The following is a 20,780-nucleotide window of genomic DNA, read 5'->3' on the forward strand; positions in this document are numbered from 1 at the left end:
TCGAAAACAACTTTAAATCATCAATGAAAGCTTCCGGCCTCAGAGGCCTGTTTGTAGTTAGAACAATCACTTATTTAGCATGAGTTAACATGAATATACATCAAACAAGTGGTTATGCGTCAGTTATCGAAATTGTGACCTCTGTACACGTATATGGCCACATATTTGCACACATTTATATATGATAACAAATGTTATGCTCCATAATCTTTATGTTGTACAAGTTGGAGAATCCTGTGTTATGCTGTATTGTATATACTATACTCATTATTTTATGTTTTGGCAACCATATTTACATTACTCACTTTCATGTATGTTTTTATACTTTTATTGCTGAACTACCGTAGCACTCGACATGTGCCTGATGTAAAAAAAAAAAAAGCCTCAAATATAAATTGTATACGATTAAGAGTACTCCAAAAGAATAAAGTATATTGCTTAGCCAAAGAAATTCACATTTTGTTGAATGACTGCAGCATGAATGTAAACAAGTCATTCAGGCCAGTATTCTAGAACTTGACACCGAGGTGAAATGAAGTTATTGGTCGCTGTCTGTGCACTGGAAGCTGATTGGCAATGCATGCTCGTGTTCCCTGCACTGAATAATTCAATTTTCTGTTTGGTTTCAGGGATCGAACTCTGCCCCCCCACGAACAGGTTCATGATCACCATAGGTGCCAGTTTTATCGCGATGGCGGGGCAGTTCCTTCTACCAGGATTGGCAGCCCTCTGCAGGGACTGGCAAATTCTTCAAGCCGTCATCATCTGCCCCTTCCTCCTCATGCTCTCCTACTGGTAGTAAGTATTTATCTTTTTGAGTGGCTTTACAAATTTCATGTCTGTAAATTCAATGTTGAATCTCGGGGGGAAAAAAGGCTAAAATGTTTAATGATGGTTCGTTGTTATTCAGACAACAGTTGGAGCCCCATTGCTTCTCATTTCGACACCTCCATTTTGAATGCAGGCGGACCTCTTGTGCGCAGCGTTTTGAGAGTCTAGAAATATCTTACCAGTCAATGTGAAATTGTGAAATAAATATCTGCATCTCAGAAAATCTTTGAAGATGCAGAAAGGAAACTGGTGGGATATATGATGCTGATGGCATATAAAATGAAAAGGGACTCTAGTAAAATGGTACCTGGTTGTTATTTGGAGGATGAAGAGGATATTGTAGGCAAGAAGTGTGGCAGAAGATTAAACATTGAGTGAAGGAGAAAGTGACACAAAGAAATTGTTGGAGAGCTAGGATGGATTCAGAGGGACTGGACGAATCTTTTATGGGAACTTGAAAACCAACACGCACACTGGTAACGCGGGAAAACTACCAGGCTCCCTCTGAGGTTTAAATAGTAACATGGTGGAAACGGGCAGGTGGATTTTTTCAGAAAACCAAAGGAGGACTGTGCTGAAACAGAACTGGGATGAAGTGACGAAATAGAAGTTTCATAAAAGCAAAACAAACTGAAGTGCAGTTACTAGCTTATGTACTGTAGAAGTGGCGGCCATATGCTGCTGCTGAGCAGAGCACCTGCAAATTACAGACTGAAGCCACTAGGAGCTTCCATAGCAATGGCTATGACTTGGGCCCCTTAAGGGAGAGGAGGTTCCATAGAAATAAAATAGAAACCTTCGGGGCACCTGAGTCTGTGTCTCATAATGAAAGAATTGCGGAGAGTTAGTGCAGGAGAAATGAATGGCACTTAGAGTGCCCACCACTCTCCCCCCCCCTGCTTTTAGCAGAGCAGCCCCCCCCCCAAAGCTGCTTCAGCAAGAAAAAATAAAATGATAAAAACAATGAGTTATTATTTTATTTTTCCTTTTTTTACACTGCCGAAAAGCAGTGTGGCGACACTCCTCCTTAGCCGAGGAGGCACCACTGCCTGGCTAAACTGAAAACCAAATCTGCTAAAATAAAAAGTACATGGACTCCATAGCCTTATCTTGGACAGTAACAAGATAAAGTTCTATGGTGCTCATGTAATTCCTCCCTCCCTTTTTTTTTTCCTTTTATTCAGCACAATAAACCACAACAAAGATAACACCATGACTTCATGTGCTTGAAATAGACATAGACCTACTCTGGCATTGAGCTATGAATTAGAGTATACAACACTGACTCCTGAAACTAAAAGATGACGCTATTGAATCGTGGGGCCAGGAAGTAGAGGAAAAAGGAAAGATGCTCATACATAAGCTCTCCTATTGATCAAGTCTCTCCAAGTCCCCCAGATATGTGAGGGCTACAATTCACATGTCCCCGCTCCCCAAGTAGCTGAAGGCTCCATACCACCATCCTGCTTCTCAAATCTTCTGTAGTCCAGAAAGTGTGGAGCTGAGCCGGAAGGGAGAGCATGGCCGAAAAATAGATCGATGCCTCATGTCCTGCAGCTAACATTTCCTTTTTGATGAGCTGGATTCCCTGTTTCGCCTCTGGCTTTCCTGACTCAAATAGGGGAAGGATTGAATCGTACTGCCCCTCAATGATTATCCTTTTCGTCTGGATGCTTCCCTCATCATTGCCTTCCTCTTCAGGAGATTTTGCAGCTCAAAAAAGATCGTCCACCTCCTGGTAGCCGCAACACGGAGTATATTGAAGCATACTCCAGATTTGCCGCCTAAAACTTCCTCCCTTAGGAAACTCACCTGCATGTCTTTTGCATCCTCTCCTGTGGCTCAATGTGGTACTACCTACACCCTAATGTTGGCAGCTCTGGGAATATTAGCTAATCTCTCACCTTTTTTCTTCCAGTCCCATCACTGATATAACTGTCCAATTCTTAAATTAACTCATCAGAACAGACACCATAATAAAACCTTTATCCAACAACGCCCTCACAAATTTGGAGGAAACCTTGCTATAACCCACTGGGACACATGTGATTCTTACACTCACCCCCGATATCCATCAGACTCCACAGACAAGCCGGCCATTTCCGACATTTACTGACGATAAGAGAGAAATGGCACCCGAAATACAGTATGTTGTGTCTTTGAAGCAGTGATACGCCTGCTAAAATAGGTGACGCCCAGTATCCCTGGTGCTCAGCCGCCTGCTGATTACAGCCAAGATGGTGGGTTCCCAACAGCTATTGAAGAGTGACACAGTGCCCCAGAGAAGCCCACAGGTGATGTTGTTGGGAACAGACCAAGACAACACTGGGGTAGACTAAGTGGCTTACCCTGTTCGCTGGAGAGATCAGAGCCAATACAATGGGGTGAATGTGGCCATCAAAGGTCAATTAGGAGCCTTTCAAGCCAAAGTGTACCTGAGTGCTCCCTTTCACCTTACCCAGTTACCCGCCTGACTGGATGGGTGAGGCATGATATAGTGGCATTCTGATCCATTTGTCTCACCTTCAACTGACAGAAGAATATGCCTATTTAGGCAAAACACAGATATTTCAGGAACCGCCCCCCCCTTTAAGATTGGACCTGAATACTGATGCTCATTGGAAGGCTGGCAGTAATGAGATCTTGGACTCCTCCAATTACGGAATTTCTTCTAAATCTCTATGTTAATCAAACTGAAAACTTTGCACCAGAACTACTTTGGTGGGCCAGCTGGAACTGGCCGGGTAGGAACGTCCAAATCAATACTAGACAGAGTTGGCTTTTCCAATGTGGCCACAGACCATGTAGTCCGCATTTTCCACCCATGCAAGAGTCTTAGTGCACTTGCGACAAAAACAGATGCAGTATCAATTGATTTGAGCTTGCTGCAGTCCCACCAACATAAACTGTCGGAGAGCATGGGGTGACTGAAGCAGTGCTAACAGAATTGCTAACAGAATAGGCACCAAGGATTGACCATTTCCATAATCGGATCACAGACTTACTTGCAGGACAGAGTGTGGTTCTTAAAATTCAGGGCTGAAGGTTGGTTCAGCAGAAACCTCATCAGAGTGGTAGGTCTGCCTGAGCACACTGACGAACATTGCACAGATTCCTTGAGACTAATTGTCTATGGTTGTGGTACCACATGACCTATCAAAAGTCTTCTCAGTAGAAAAGGTTCCTCACCTGCTGCCAGGATTCTCTGCCACACTGGTCACAAAAAATTATTACATTATTGAGAACTATAGTGCAAAAAGTTTATTCTAGGATTCTGATAATTGACAATGGAAAGCCATCAATAGTCTCTATTACAACAGGCTTGTAGAACATTTCTTGCTGTCAGGAAACTCTGCCAAATGCAATACCAAGACACGTAGTTTTCAGCCGAACTGATAATACCACAGAATGGGAAAGGCTTTTTTTTTTGTGCAAACACGTCCAAAGCATGGGAAGTGTGAAGGAACTCGTACCCATTGGAGATGCATCCCAGAAACCAGATCTCCAAAGAATGCACCCAACAAAGATTTAAAAGCATTAAACCTGCAACAGGTAATGGTTTGGACCACTGGCCAGCCCTAAAGTGATCAAACTCATTGAATGATTTACAGTACTGATTGACACTGGTGACTATGATTTAGGTGCTAACGACCGCACAGAATACTTGCTGACTGACCAGCGAATAGACCAAGTTGTTTCCCTATAATTTCAAACCAAATGTTAGGATCCATGGATCTTTGTCTCACCTGGTACTTGAGGGTGCTACCCTGTGAACTGATATTCCTGAAACTTTGCAAGAATCCTTATTGAATTTGTGTGACGCTGTTGCCTTGACTAAGTTTGAGCTGTGCTACCATGGTTCTTTCACAGCGATCAGTGACATTGGGTCGAACATACTGACTGCTTGTTTCTCCCAATGCAAGAAACTCCTCCTCCTTCTCCCTGGCATTTAATTTTGGAGGCTAACCACACTGTGCTTCCACTAGGTACCCTGCAAGGAGTTTTCCACCTAAGTAACACAACTTAGTGGTAGGCTACTGATGAATGGAGGTGGTGCTGAATATATTAGAGTGGTGTGGTATCTTTATTGTGCCATTATTTCTTTTGGGATGGTGAAATCAAAAACCCACTTCTCAGGGGTCTCACTAATACAAAGAAGTTGACACAGAAGCTTGAATATAAAATAACATCTTAATTAAACTCAAATGGGCGAGACTACGTCACACAGAAGCCTTAGCAACTGAATGAGGCAGTCTGCTAGAATGGTCTTACTTCACATCTTATATACTCTTTATCCTGCCCCAGGCATGTAAGGGAGTTGTACCAATTACATTCCTAAACAAATGGAAAATCTGGAGGGTCAACAGGTGAGTAGCCTTTGGGGTTTTAGCAGGATATGGGCAAAACTGTTGCGTGCTTATCTAGGTTCCTGATCGATACTGTGACCTTATGCCCCTATTCGGCTATAAATCTATTTATTCCCTATATTGGCATAACCGTTCAAGTGCGATTTTCTGAAAAGTCATCTCTGGCCTCACACGAACAGAGCCACATTCCAGCATGACTCTCTGCTACTTCCTTTGCGACCAATTAGTGCAATGACAGTGCAGCAGTCACTATCTGATATTCCTAGATAACACTCCGAGTTCTTCAACAAGATAAAAACTTAGCAAACCTGGAAATCCCCGCTTGCTATGTTTTGATTGGTAATGGAACTCTAATGAGCAACTGATAACTGTCACTTCCTAGTGACATCTTTAATTGACGTCTTATGTCCAGCAAACTTGCGTCAAACCCGGCACCTGTCGGGTATAAATATTACCAACGTTGCCTTAAGCAATGTGAGCTGTGAGAGATACGAGCTGCGAGTTCGTTGTCTGTCGCTACAGCCTGCTATCCTGTGGTGGTGAAGCTGCTGATTACCATTATCGCCGCTACAGCGCGAACTATGGTGCAGTACGCTTGAGGAGCCGACCAGCCGTCCTCTGCGAAGACATCCAGCCCAGCTGACCGCGGACGCTGTCACCCCTCCTTCCTCGACGCGCTGAGGGAAGCAGCTGCATTTCTCGTGCAGAGAAATCCAGTCCCGGCGCTTCCGGTTTACCCTCGCGGGTGACTGGGATATCGAGAGAGACCCCTGAAGGAGATACCAATCCTCCATCATTCTATTCAGAGGTATGGTGTTGACTAAACCCTTAGACGAGAATTCTTGAAACAAACCTTGGCAAAACCAACTTAACTTAAGCTACTTACTTACTCCCCTTTCACGTGTTAGGCTTAGGTCAGGCACACTGGGGTAGGCTTAGTTAGAAGCACCAGTTGAGTATGTTAGCCTAATGTATATATGACTGTATATATGTTTTATTACTTTTAAACCATTGTATGGCTAAGAAACCATATCAATGCTTTTACAGTTCTATTTCGCAATACTTATCTTACTGTACGTACTTTTTATAATAACAATTATTGCAATTGTGGCAATACATTTCTCTTGTACGAGAAGAAAGACTGTTCAATAAATGTTAACCCTTTATTGACAAACGCCCGTCTCTCTATTCTCTACATCTCGTGAAAGTAAACTGCACTAGACTGAGTGAAATACATGTCTATTGTTTCAGACGACCCTAGAGATCGACTCTTGATCTGAGGAGCAAAGTTGTCATGTTGCACGGTTGTTGGAAAACTGAATCCCTTCTTGTCTGTGCCAAGGAAGCTGATCACTTCCTATGCAGAGAAGAAAGTTTCCAGTGACCTCTGAGCTAGTTGGTAACACAACCCAATTAAGTTTAGCATAGTCAGTGGAGGCCTGGAATATAAGCAGTTCCACGTCGATACTACTGTTTATGTTATTCCAATGCGCAGGGCCTAGTGGGAAACTAGGAACTACACTACATGGCGCCCAAACGTTTGGAAAGGCGATAAACTAACGTAAGACTTGTAGAGTAACTCAGTCGTGCATATTTCACACCCCTTTCTCCCGTAAATACTCAAATAGACGTCTGGAGTGGGTGAAAGGTTAAAATCCGCCCGACCTTAGTAGGAAGAGATTCCTATGTAAAGCTCTGGTTTATTCAACGTTGAAGGATACAGTGTTCCAAAATATTGTGCATCTAATCTTTGTCTCCTTGGAGACCTACTCTGCAAAAACTGCATTTATACAATGTCAGTAGAAAACAACGGCACCGCTGGGGCCGCAGCAGATGCGACTCAGCAAGGTCCCGAATACACAGACCCGGGTGCTATTATCATCCCGGTCCAGTTAACTCCATGGCTGCTATGCGTTTTCCCCCTCTGTGCTGCAAATTGTTCTTTTTCATTGTTTTATGACGAGCTGGGCTCGTCATCAGTGTTTGAGGAGGCTACACCATGACGAGCCCAGCTCGTCATGAGTGTGGAAGGGGTTAAGAAGATCTATAACTTTAAAACTTATAGAAAACGGACTGACACCTCAAGGTGGTACAGTAATTTTCGTGATAGAGGCTCACGAGTATCGGCAGACAGAGGTAATCTATTCATGGATAAACTTTCCAGCGGTAAACGCTATAACAAAAGAGTTTCACTATTACAAAATAGGGAAACCTCCGGAAGAGTACGCTCCTTTCGAGGAGACTGAAATTCCACTTAAATTTCAAGAGCACCTGCTCTGGTTTAATGGTGCCCTAAAACACTGATCAAATAACTAGGCTCGGTCCACTAGGTAGACCAGGAGCCACGTAGCCGGTTCCAGCCAGCTACACACCACATCCTGACATTGTAAAAATGTCTAGAGAAGAGCTGTTAGCACAGCTCAACACATTAATAAAAATACATAGGCAATTAGTCCAATATGTAATGCGGACTGCAACAGTCCAGCCAGCTGTTAATTCACACCAGCTGACCCCTCATCAGGGGAACACAAATAAAATTACACCACAGAACATACAGTCATGTCTTGGTAAAACACCCGTAAAACGGGAACAAATTCCTTTCTGGTTAGCACAGAAAATCACTCAAATAGAGGCAGTATTTCCTGATACTACCCCTATAGAAAAACACAGAATCTTGACCATCTGCCTTCCTATGGGAATCGCACCACACGTGGAGGACTGTGACACTTGGGGTACAGTCTTTGCTTCCATTTACACAAAAACACACGGTGTTCCGTCTATGGCGGTAATACCAGAAGTGCTAAAACAGATTCAAAATGAATTCGGTCCAGAACCCGCTTTAAATCTAGGTATGAAATTACTGAAAGATTTCAAGCAGGTCACGGCTATATTATTAGCCAACATTAGAGGAGAAGCAGCATCTGTGGCGATCCGCCAGAAGTTGAGGGAAACAGATATAAAAGATCCTGTTGAGCTTGCAAAAATCATAGAAAAGTGCTATGAAGAATTAGGTAGAGACAGCTTGGGTGGAAAACCAGTTAAGCCCCAACTGCTCAAATCCTGAAAAATTATTTATTAAAAATAATTTAAACACTCCTAAAAAGAGCTGGGATGGAAATAAACAATCCACTCCCAAGGAAAAAGTTTTCCAGTCCAGAGGAAGGTCTCCTCGACGGAGGGAAAGAACTCAGACTCGAACGCCAGTCTCCCCAACGGGAGCCCTCTGAAAAAAGATATAACCTTAGAAATAGGGATAATCTAAAAAAACCTGATAGATATCAAAGTATTGATACACGTCCCTCTCGATCTCTTCCACAGAATTCGGAAAGAAGAGGACGGTCAGACCCAGGAGAGCACACCAAGTCCAAAGACAAGGAACCTGCTCAAAATAAGAAATCTAAATTTCCTAAAAAGAAGGTAGCCAGTATTAGAGTAATCAACAATGCCGAGAATACTGAGGACACAGTTGAAAAACGGGGAGTGGGCATTGACAATGTTGGACAGTGCAGCAGAAATCAGTATAGCGCGCAAGATCTTGATGAGTCATCTGGAGACAGTGGACACGAATGAATACATTTAGGTTGAAACTGCCGACGCCAGACTTAGCGAACCCCATAAAATATACGAAATAACATTGCGTATAGAGGGTGATAAGACTAGGAAAATTAAGGGTCTATTTTGGGATAAGCTCTCAAAAGGCTATGATAATCTGTTAGCTGAAAAAGATTGGCCCCCGGAGTTTGTCAGGGAGTGCCCTCGTGGCGAAGAAGTGATTATGCCTGCCTTCTCGAATCACATTCCGATTCACAAAAAATATACATATGCAAGGAAATGGGCAGTAGCCCTGGCACCTGCATTATATAAAAATCATGTAGGATGGGATGAGGATTCTACGCCTCACAAAATACAATTAAAAAGTGAACCAACTGCCCAACGGCAGTATCCCATAAAGCAAGAAGCTAAAAAACAAGTCGGAGATCTTAGATCAACTTGAGTACCAGGGGGTGATTGAAACATGCACCTCTCAAATGAACAATCCTTTGTTTCCTGTCTCCAAGCCAGACAATTCATATCGTCTAGTTTTGGACTACAGACATCTTAATACATGTTGCAAAACTTTTGCAGTACAAAACTCGCATAGTGCAGCCCTAATGAATAACATAGTTAGGAAAAAATACAAAACGACATTAGACATTTCTAATGGTTTCTTTTGTCAAAACATTGCACCGGAAAGCAGATATTTGACCGCTTTCTCCGCATTTGGGTCACAGAAAAAATTCTGTCGACTCCCACAGGGGTTCAAGAACAGCCCAGGACTATTCTCAGCTAGGGTAACAGAGTTACTACAAATCTATGATGATGAAGCATTATCTTACGTAGATGATATTTACCTCACAGACGACGACTTGGATACTCACTTGAAAAGAGTGAACACCATTATACTTGGGTTCGCAGCAGAGGGTTACAAATTCAACTTTAAAAAGTCCCGAATTGCCCATCTGACAGTACTGTTCTTAGGGTACGAATTATCAAGTGAAGGGAAAAGCCTAGCGGACAACTTCTTAGAGAAGTGCGCTGTACTCCAAGCTCCAAAAACGCTGAAGAATTTACAATCCATTCTAGGTTTTCTGAATTTCGGAAGAACTTACATTCTAAATTACGCAGAGAGGGTTAAACCTCTCTACGAACTAATAAAACATGATTTAAAACAAATCAATTGGACTCAAAAACACACAGATTTTGAGATCATTGCAAACAGACATGTTAGCAAAAACAAAATTAGATACACGTGACAACACGATCGATCTTGTAATCCGAGTCATCCCAGGAAGATGCGGATTCACGTACCTGACCTCTAATGAGGGAGAAAAGGTACCAATTTCAATTAAATCTCACTTGTACACAAGCAGAAAAAACATTCGGTCACACAGAAAGAACTGTGAACGCAGTGCAAATCGCATTAGCAAATGAACGAGAACTAGCACACGGCAAACGGATTAATATCCTTACAGCGGAATCCGCCTTCGAGGCGCTATTCAGCCCAGTAAACCTGCCTACAGTGTCACTGGATCCGAAATGGATACAGTGTATAGATTCTCTAGGAGCGGAAGACGTGAAATACTATTTTGCTCCGCAATTTGAAGAACTGAATGATTTAGAATATGAAGAAGAATATCCTCTGCCAATCGAAATTCTGCCTCTCCCACAATACGCCTGTATAATCTATACAGATAGCTTTGTACAGCATTTCAACGTAGAGAGTAAATCCTACAATGCAGCATGTGCGATCATTAAAGGTCGTTGGCTGTGCGGTAAATTCAGACCGAAAATAACAAAAACCGAATCAATAAAGTACTGTTCGGCTCAAAGAACTGAAATCAGATCTTTAAAGATGGCGCTCGAAAATGCAGAACGCGAATTCCCCACACTTAGTGTGCGATTCTCATTTTTGCGTCAACTCTTACAACCATAAACTGCAGAGTTGGATCGAAAACGACTACAAAGATGACACAGGTGCCACAATAAAGCATAAATTGCTCTGGAACGAGGTAGCTCTTTTACACAAAGAACTACAAAAGACTCACGTGAATCACGCACAGAGTCTTCAACGTGATGGCGTTCACGTTGCAGGGAATTCATTGGCTAATACAGCCACCGCGGAAGCAACTAACCCGGCTTCCGTAGCCACAAAAAAGCGTACAGATAAGTACATAGACGGGGACACCATGCTAGCAGTAAAAACGACCGTAAAAGGCGACTGTGCAGCACTACCCGTAAACTATCCACTCAATTATGCATACATAATCGATGCAAACTCCGTTCCTTTTGCTCGAATCCCTGGAGTGGGGGATAGAGTAATTCCAAACATGAACAGGAGAATATTTTTAATAGCAGACGCACATATGGGTTTGGGTCTAAGGCACAGAGAGATCAAGGAATCACTGACTGAATTACAATCAGTATTCTGGTGGCCGGGAATGAGTGTAGAACACCAAATATATGCAAACAACTGTGAAAACTGTAATAGGGATCGCAGTAGTGAACATTGCTACCGGCTACCAGTCAGAAAGAGCGTAACGCTGCCTACACCCCACCCGGCGTCCTATTAACAGTTAAGGCGAAAAGCACTTAAAAAATGAGGTCCCCAGCGCTCGGCTGACGCTAGAACGGTTATAAAAGATTTGCGAGTCTATATCGGCACATACGCAATTACCACGTTCCATTCTGACCAGGGTCCTGCTTTTAGCTCTTGAGCTTGGGGGGAGGCCATGGCCAGCATGGGAATTGGGTTGCGGTATTCTTGTCCGTCATACCCCGGAAGGGAACAGTGTGGTAGAAAGAAAAAACCGTGACATAAAGCAATCTATAACAGCGAAGGTATTAGGTTCAGGCGCTGGGTGGGTCAAACATTTAATAAGTGTCCAGACTAGTCTTAACAACATGCCAAGAAATTCTCTAAAAGGTTTCAGCCCATACGAACTATTGTTCGGAATTAGAATGAACGTTCAGGACCTCGATAGTCAGATGTCAGTGGTACAAGAAGAAACGAAGCACTTTGATGTAAAAGACCGTTTGGCTGTTTTACAGGAACTGAATGAAACAAGAAAATCATTAAGCAACACAAAGTTAAAGCAACAGCCAAGTACCACTGACGAGGCACCACCCGCAACAGCCCCAGCAAGGCCTGTCTGGATTCCAAAGATTGGGGATCTAGTCAGAGAAAAGATCGCGGTGAAGAAGGAATTTGGGCCTTCTTACAGAAAAGCAGTACCTGTCTTAGCAGTCACCGGAACAAGATCAGTTGTGCTACCGCCCCTTGCTGGTAAAAAGGAGAACAGAGTCGTGTCCATCGATCTGGTAAAACCACAAGCATGTGGCCTATAATCAACAGTAGGCCCAGTGGACTCCCAAGAAACAACAGAATACCCAAACTTGCAACAATCCAAGAGGTTCAAACTGAAAGACTCATCACATTCGATCAGCCTGCAGTGCACAATGAAGGACTATGCAATAATGCCATGGAACTCGTGCCTCTTGAAACACAGATTGAAACAGTTCGTCAAGAAACAACACCAGTCTACAATGATGTGGCATCAGAAAGTGCTACCGAGAGATAGATTGAAAGAACAATCCCATCAATTGATAGAACTGCCTCTGGTTATTTCATCAACTTCGACAACTTCTCTGAAGATCAAAACGATCCCGAAGTGATGCCAGAAACAAAAAAGTCTTTTAAAGAAAAAGCAACGGAACTCTTTCATCAACTGAAGGAAATCTACCTTATTTCCCCTTGGCTAGAGTTCTGGTTCGGTCTAGGTGTATTTTTCCTCCTGCTTTGGCTCATGGTACTTTGTTTGGGAAAATTCATTGAAGGAAAATATATTACAATGGACACAGCAAGTCAGAACATCAACCTAGTCCTGAAACCACACAGATCATCCCATGTGAAGAAAAGAGAACTGTCAACAGTAAATGTCACAGCAATTCCAATACCTGGTGGGGTAGTATGGGAGAAAACAGACTATGAGATCTATGGTCCGGTCGAAATCCTGAAGTATCCTCATCAACTAAAGGTTTCCTTAAGTGACTTTGTGACACCTAGTACATTCTCTGATGATTGGGACTTTAACAGTATTAATGACATGATGTCTGATTTAGTAATGTCAGCTAGATTCACAGATCATGATTATTTACAAGGTTCATCTAGTTAGGAGCAGTTATTCTGTTACACCCACTATGGGGATCATTATCTGCATAAATCTGCACAGCCTAGAAATGTTTTTATGTATAATCAATGGGAACATTGTTCTACACCTCCTAAAAGCAGTTCTAAAGCATTTTTTGAGAAATTCAAATACTTCTCAGGGTTTAACACCAGTGATGCAGAAACGTTTTATTATAAACTGTTAGATAAAACAGGAATGAAAACAATGCTGACAAATTCTAAATTGATATATTCAGAAGCATTTTATGACAAAATGATGACATTTGGTTTTGATTATTGGAAAAATAATATTGAAACGAAAACAATTTGGGGTACAAAAGATTGGCAGGTGCAAGGCATAGAAGCACTGTTTAGAACCTGCATGATACCGGAACAAATGTTATTTTTAAATGACACTGTACACCAAACATCTTGTCTTGGCCTAGCCAAGAACAAAGACCTTAAAACACCGTCTATACCGAAGCCAATACCTGAAAATGCAACCGCAGATATTGAATTAGACGTGTCACACATTTTACATTTCAACAGAACACATCCTGATTGGAAAAAGTGGTTAATCTGGCCTACAGACACAAATAGCTGTCAAGATAGATTCCTGAATAAAACACAGGGTTTAAAAATGACCAGATTAGACCCTAGATACTCCCAGAGACAACATCCAGGGATTATAACAACATACAGTGTAGGGAAACTCTGCCTAGAATGGCTAACTACATCCACACTGGCTGAAATTAAGCAACACTTGTCTTTATTAAAAGATGGTGCTGATTTGCGCGATTTCATTCTTGGACCACGCAAACAGCGTCAAAAGCGTTTCATAGCGACCAGTATCTATGCTGCTTACAACGAGGCTTAGAAAGTAAAGCAAATTGAAACTGCTGAAAAAATACGAGAAATTGATCGTATTAATTTGGAGAAATCACTTTCTGTAGTAGACAATGGGTTAATGACTCTGTCTTCCAGAATAAATTCTTTGGACAATATTGTATCCTCTGCCTTTGATGTGATAGACAGAGATTTGCTAATGTTACAACATGGCCAGTCTCAATTACGCTCTATTATAGAATTAGGCTGGACGCTGCAAAATCTTCGTTCAGGCTATGTGCCTTGGCGTTTAATAAACACAACGTCATTATTTTCCAGTTTTAACCTTACTGATAAACAGATCAGTTTGGCACAGAAAGGAGGAGACTATACAATCCTGAGCATCGAAAAACTCGAGAGATTACCATTGACAATGTCAGAGAGTCCTGTCATTGAATGGATAATACACGGAATTATCACAATTCCGATTTCATAAATGCCTTGAGTACATACCTGCTGGCCAATATGAACAATTGGGTAAGGGATATGTAAAATCCGAATGGAAATTACCATACACTCATTCTTGCTATAGTGACAGCGACAAAAATGTATTCCTTAGTGGTGACAACTGTAAACACTCACTAAGCGGTATACTTTTGTGTCAGGGTATTAATTTACACGGGGCATGTGATGGAAATTCAAACAACCTTTCATGCCACCAGCTAGTCACACCTGCAACTCAGATAGAGCCCTTCTTTATGCAACTCGCAAACGGGAGTTACATTCTTAGAACGGATCACAGGTGCTGTGGCCTGACGCCAGGGAAAAGTTATCTAGTACAAGTAACGTCCATGGTCAAATGTTGCATGCAAGCATTGTTCCCGAGCGGGCCTCCAGACATAGTGACTCCCCTCTGGCCTCGTCTGAATCTCTATTCTATACGAATTGATACATTAAGCAAAATGAAATCTGTGCTTTTACAGACAACAGTGCCTATAACGTCATCTAAAGAGACGTATGATCTTCTAGTCGCAAGGACGGCTACTGAAGTCCATGACCTTTTATCAACAAATTGCCCCGTGCATTTCGTAGAAATGTTCAGCCAACTCCTTAACATGTCTAGTGCAACAAGCATCCCAGGCATATTTAAGACAGTCTTTACGGGACTGCTAACATCCTTCCAGGCAATTTTGGGAATCTTTCCTAATTTTGTGCACTCCATTTTTGGCGGCATTCCACTATTTTTGGGACTCATCGCAGGGATTCTATTTTTGACCATCCTGCTACGTTATGGCAAGCCTCGGCTCAGACATAGCTCCCATGGGAATGGAAGAGACAATCCTAGCAATGCGCTACAGGGACAGGATAACTAACGTCCTCGGATTGGCCAGGCTGAGAGATCTAAACATGACCTGGTTCCTTTCATTCAGACCGATATGGCAAAATTGCATTTTACCTGTGCTACGGTGTATGCTTTGCGGCGATGAATGCGTGTTGGACATCTGTCTTTCACTTCCATCAGCAGTACCAATGGACGTCGATACTTTGCTCAGTCCAATAACGGCTCACGCATTGTGTTGTCCCCAGCGGCTACCAATCCTGATGACGGCATTCGTGGAGACTCCTGTACTACAGCCAAGTGGTAACAGTGGAGCGAGTGACAAAAGCAACATCATCCAGGTACAACGTTCTGTGAGCATTGCTGGTCCTGCCTTCGATGACAGCAATCATTCTCACACCTGCCAAGTTACAGCGCTATCTAATTTGGTTGAACTATCACCTGATTTTGTAGACCAATTCTTTGCGAGCCTGTCTGATACGATGTTCTCACCCACAGAGAAACAATTACTTTTGAGAAGCTTTCCGACACACAGCGTTCCCATGAACTCTGAATTCGGCCTTCAGTTTTGTTCAACAAAAACTGCCAGGAGCTTTGGAAATCTATTTTCTTTGAATTGGACAATTTTTTAAAAAAAAATATTGACCCTCTCTTTTTGGCACGAACAATTCTTTGCTTAACGTAAAAACTATTCTTAGAGAACAGAAGCTTCACACTTCTATTTCTAAACACATCTAGAGACATAACAATATTACACCAGCCTCTAGCACACATGTTATTACAATGCATTTTTATGTGATGATTTATCTCGCATTTCTTCTGTCAGAGATACTTCATGTGTAATTCCTTTTGCATAATCGTTCATTGATTTCATATGCAATAATTTTTTGAATGATTACTATGCTTTAAAAAACGTACAGTACCTAAATTCCATGTATTACAAGTACGCCTATTTCGAATGCATTTATGTATTTTGGGGTGGGCAATGTTACACATGCATCTTATTGCTTAGTTTTAGTAATTTTGATGGACATGAAAACGTGGAGTGGGTGTTGCGTGCTTATCTAGGTTCCTGATCGATACTGTGACCTTATGCCCCTATTCGGCTATAAATCTATTTATTCCCTATATTGGCATAACCGTTCAAGTGCGATTTTCTGAAAAGTCATCTCTGGCCTCACACGAACAGAGCCACATTCCAGCATGACTCTCTGCTACTTCCTTTGCGACCAATTAGTGCAATGACAGTGCAGCAGTCACTATCTGATATTCCTAGATAACACTCCGAGTTCTTCAACAAGATAAAAACTTAGCAAACCTGGAAATCCCCGCTTGCTATGTTTTGATTAGTAATGGAACTCTAATGAGCAACTGATAACTGTCACTTCCTAGTGACATCTTTAATTGACGTCTTATGTCCAGCAAACTTGCGTCAAACCCGGCACCTGTCAGGTATAAATATTACCAACGTTGCCTTAAGCAATGTGAGCTGTGAGAGATACGAGCTGCGAGTTCGTTGTCTGTCGCTACAGCCTGCTATCCTGTGGTGGTGAAGCTGCTGATTACCATTATCGCCGCTACAGCGCGAACTATGGTGCAGTACGCTTGAGGAGCCGACCAGCCGTCCTCTGCGAAGACATCCAGCCCAGCTGACCGCGGACGCTGTCACCCCTCCTTCCTCGACGCGCTGAGAGAAGCCGCTGCATTTCTCGTGCAGAGAAATCCAGTCCCGGCGCTTCCGGTTTACCCTCGCGGGTGACTGGGATATCGAGAGAGACCCCTGAAGGAGATACCAATCCTCCATCATTCTATTCAGAGGTATGGTGTTGACTAAACCCTTAGACGAGAATTCTTGAAACAAACCTTGGCAAAACCAACTTAACTTAAGCTACTTACTTACTCCCCTTTCACGTGTTAGGCTTAGGTCAGGCACACTGGGGTAGGCTTAGTTAGAAGCACCAGTTGAGTATGTTAGCCTAATGTATATATGACTGTATATATGTTTTATTACTTTTAAACCATTGTATGGCTAAGAAACCATATCAATGCTTTTACAGTTCTATTTCGCAATACTTATCTTACTGTACGTACTTTTTATAATAACAATTATTGCAATTGTGGCAATACATTTCTCTTGTACGAGAAGAAAGACTGTTCAATAAATGTTAACCCTTTATTGACAAACGCCCGTCTCTCTATTCTCTACATCTCGTGAAAGTAAACTGCACTAGACTGAGTGAAATACATGTCTATTGTTTCACACGACCCTAGAGATCGACTCTTGATCTGAGGAGCAAAGTTGTCATGTTGCACGGTTGTTGGAAAACTGAATCCCTTCTTGTCTGTGCCAAGGAAGCTGATCACTTCCTATGCAGAGAAGAAAGTTTCCAGTGACCTCTGAGCTAGTTGGTAACACAACCCAATTAAGTTTAGCATAGTCAGTGGAGGCCTGGAATATAAGCAGTTCCACGTCGATACTACTGTTTGTTATTCCAACGCGCAGGGCCTAGTGGGAAACTAGGAACTACACTACAAAACATTATAATTGCATAGTTCAGAGGTTAATCTGCTTTAGATGGCACTGCAGGGCATGGCATAATTACATGTACAGTATCCCAACCCAAAAGTTAATCATTAAGAATGTCCCAAATTCAACCTCCAAAAGCCGGACAAACCTATAATTGAAAGCATAACCCATGTAATGAAGAAACATAACAAGAAACAGTAACAGATGATGAACAAGATAAGGCATGTGCAAGGAAACTAAAAGATAACTATGTCCTTAACATTGATTGGCAATCTCAGACAAAGATCGATCAGGTAAATTGGCTTTGCGAGGTCAGTTTCAGGTGAAGAGGTCAGTTTCTTACAGTTCATTTCAGAGTCAAAAAGAAACCTTAGAGAATGTATACATAAACTAAGAAGGCCAGGCCACTTTATGCGCCAGGCTACCTTCACAGGCCTACGTGAGGGCAACACAAAATGGTGGCACAGAACAAAATGGAGTCCGACTCGAGAATTACAGAACCTCAGACCCTCCTTTTGCCATTACGTAGGCAATAACCGAAGACTTATGTTAATCTGAATCTAGGTCTATATCGATATTCATTAGGTCGTCAAGGTGTTGCTGTAACATCTTATTCTCTACTTCTCTCGGGACAGGTCTCCGAACACACATAGTAGCACAAAGACTCACTTCTGGTGGACCATTTTTGGATGCTAGAGGCGGAGCCACTTCCTCTTCCATGGCAATTCAGTCAAATGAGAACTTAATTAACATTTACTTTATACAATTGCACTGGAATCGCTTGTGCAACTGTGCCCAAAGTCCGTTCAAAGCCTCTCTGGCAGGTTTCTATCGTCTATCAAATCTGCTTCCATTGTCTTCTTCCGCATTGGGCCTCTCGATTCAGGCCTCTTCATGAAAATAGTACTGCTTAGTTGGAGTGCCCTCCTGGCAAACACTCACAACTCACTCAAGTCTCAATGTCTCAAGGCAGTGCACCAGTGTCTCTCCTCTGCGGCAGACACTACAAATAATGTGCTCTTCATTGGTCATGGGCACAGATCATCTCATGCAGACCATGGTCTACATTCTCAGGCTCCAACACTCATTATTCAGTGTCGGAGGACGCTCAGGCTGCTCTTTCATGGGCACCATAATGTAGTGCCTTTTGTCAATCTTGGATCCTCCCGTGCCCTGCCCTTCCATTGGAGCAAAGAAAAGGGGGGGCAAAACTCAGGCCAAGGGGTTCAAGGGACTGCACCCTGTCAGAGGTTACCAGCACATGACAGGTTGAAATCCCAAGGCTCAAATCAACCCTGCCATCAACAGCTCCTCCTTCTTTTTTTCTGATGTTCAACGCCTTCTGATGAAGAAAGCACGATGCTTTGGAGATACCATTGATGGTGTGCTGGTGATCACTGTCCAGCCTTGCTACTTTTCTGGGTGCTGGGACTGTAGGGCCAAGAATTCCGGCCCTCATCTGTAGCTGTCACTGATGGGAATTAAATCCACATTCTGCAGGTTATTATGACTTGATACCGCAGAACCTAGTGAAGTAGGAAATGTGACAGTTGTTAGTTTCCTTCAAATTCAGTGCAAAAAGAGTTCATTGTATTTAACAAGGGGATTGCAAGCAGGTGGCCTGCAATCTTCAAAGGAGTGGCTTCAATGTGAGTGCATATCCTCTACCATCTAGGGGTAGATAGTTACATGGGAATTCTATATGAATGAATGTCCTCACACGTAGTGACATTGTCTAATGGGGGAAAACATATTTTCCTCAATGATTAAGTCTAGGTGTTCCTAAATTCCTTATTTAGAACCCCTCAAAAGAGAAAGCACATGATACAGATTATCAGGGACATGTAGATACCTCCCTTTAATAACTGTGCATTCCATCACTACCCTGACAGTCAGACTATATAAAAAAACATCTAAGTGGGCATCAAGTAAAATTCTTGAAAAACCCATCTGGTCATACAAAAGGGAATTATACAGAATATTGGGGTCCCTGGTACATCACTGCAGTCTGGAAGTGAGAACCTGAACAATACACCAACAATAATAAATGGGCTGACTGGTGAAAGGAATACGGAAAAGGGAAATGGGACTAGGACACAACTAAAATCCCCAATAACTAGGAACAATGTGACATCGATCAGGGGAGAAGCAGCAAAACAAAAATCTATAGGAAGGACAAGAAATTACTTGGGTGATAGTCAGGCATGTGACACAACACCAGTAGTACGGATGATACACAAAAGGCCAAAGTTACACAAATGTTAACTCTACCGCTGGCCGCTACACCATATACGGTAATCTCTGCTACTGTTCCAGTTCCTTCCCCGGGGAAAATGAAACCTTGTACTTAGGAAGCAGAACATGATTAATTAATGCAATATAGAAATTAAGTCACCTTGTACAAGAGTCCTAGATCTATAATTTCATCCTTAGGTCCAATCAAGGAAACATAAATCTAGGGCTGCCTGTTCCTTGAGGGAAGGGGCAGTAATGTGACTAACTGCAGGTGACACACTTTGATCCTGTATATCTTTTATTTTTCTTTAATACCATTATAGCCGAATAGACATGATGCACTGGTGAAGTGTTGTCTGTCTTGTTCACAGTATGAAAATATCATATCTGTGAAATTTAGTCTCAGAGCAAGTTCAACCAACTGTTTCTCAAAAATGTACATCGTCATGACATCCCCTCACAACACTGGAAAACTTGTAATAGTATCAGAAGCAACAACATAAAACAAAAACCTACATAAAAAAAACATGTCAAGCCATCAGATATACGTGCTGTATACCAAGCACAAAAAGCATAGACAAATTACAATAGCACATGTAAATGACCAGTGACGCACGCACTTCATGCAGCCCAAAACCCAATATTCGGGCCTGCTTAATTTGTCAGGCTTAAAATTAAAAGTACACTTTCTTTTACTTTCCTCACCCTCCTTTTGACAACTGGTCACCAGTTAGTGGTGATCAGCTGTCAAATACAACTTACTGTGTCGCTATTAACACACAGGACCAGCAGGAACAATTCATAGAAGGATAAATGCAAAAACATGAAAAACACACTAACATTTTTTCTTCAAAGGAGTCATACAAAAACTCATATCTTGTTTCAACATACTGCTAACCCCCACCTTACTGACCTCAAGGTCAAATCTGCCTCTCCTCAGCCCTCTCTCTC

General features: G+C 42.3%; 1 protein-coding gene across 1 annotated transcript in view; it reads left to right on the forward strand.

The window, feature by feature from the left end:
• The first annotated feature begins 635 nt into the window (after positions 1–635).
• Positions 636–20,780, forward strand: part of LOC147669894 (solute carrier family 22 member 23-like) — a 214,641-nt gene continuing 194,496 nt past the window's right edge. The window contains exon 1 of the mRNA XM_086948163.1: positions 636–798. Coding sequence (XP_086804289.1) covers positions 662–798 — 137 coding nt within the window. The 5' untranslated portion in view covers positions 636–661. The remainder of the gene's footprint in view (positions 799–20,780) is intronic.

The sequence above is a fragment of the Lissotriton vulgaris genome, unplaced genomic scaffold (assembly GCF_964263255.1).
Source record: "Lissotriton vulgaris unplaced genomic scaffold, aLisVul1.2 SCAFFOLD_1127, whole genome shotgun sequence".
Taxonomy (NCBI): Eukaryota; Metazoa; Chordata; class Amphibia; order Caudata; family Salamandridae; genus Lissotriton; species Lissotriton vulgaris.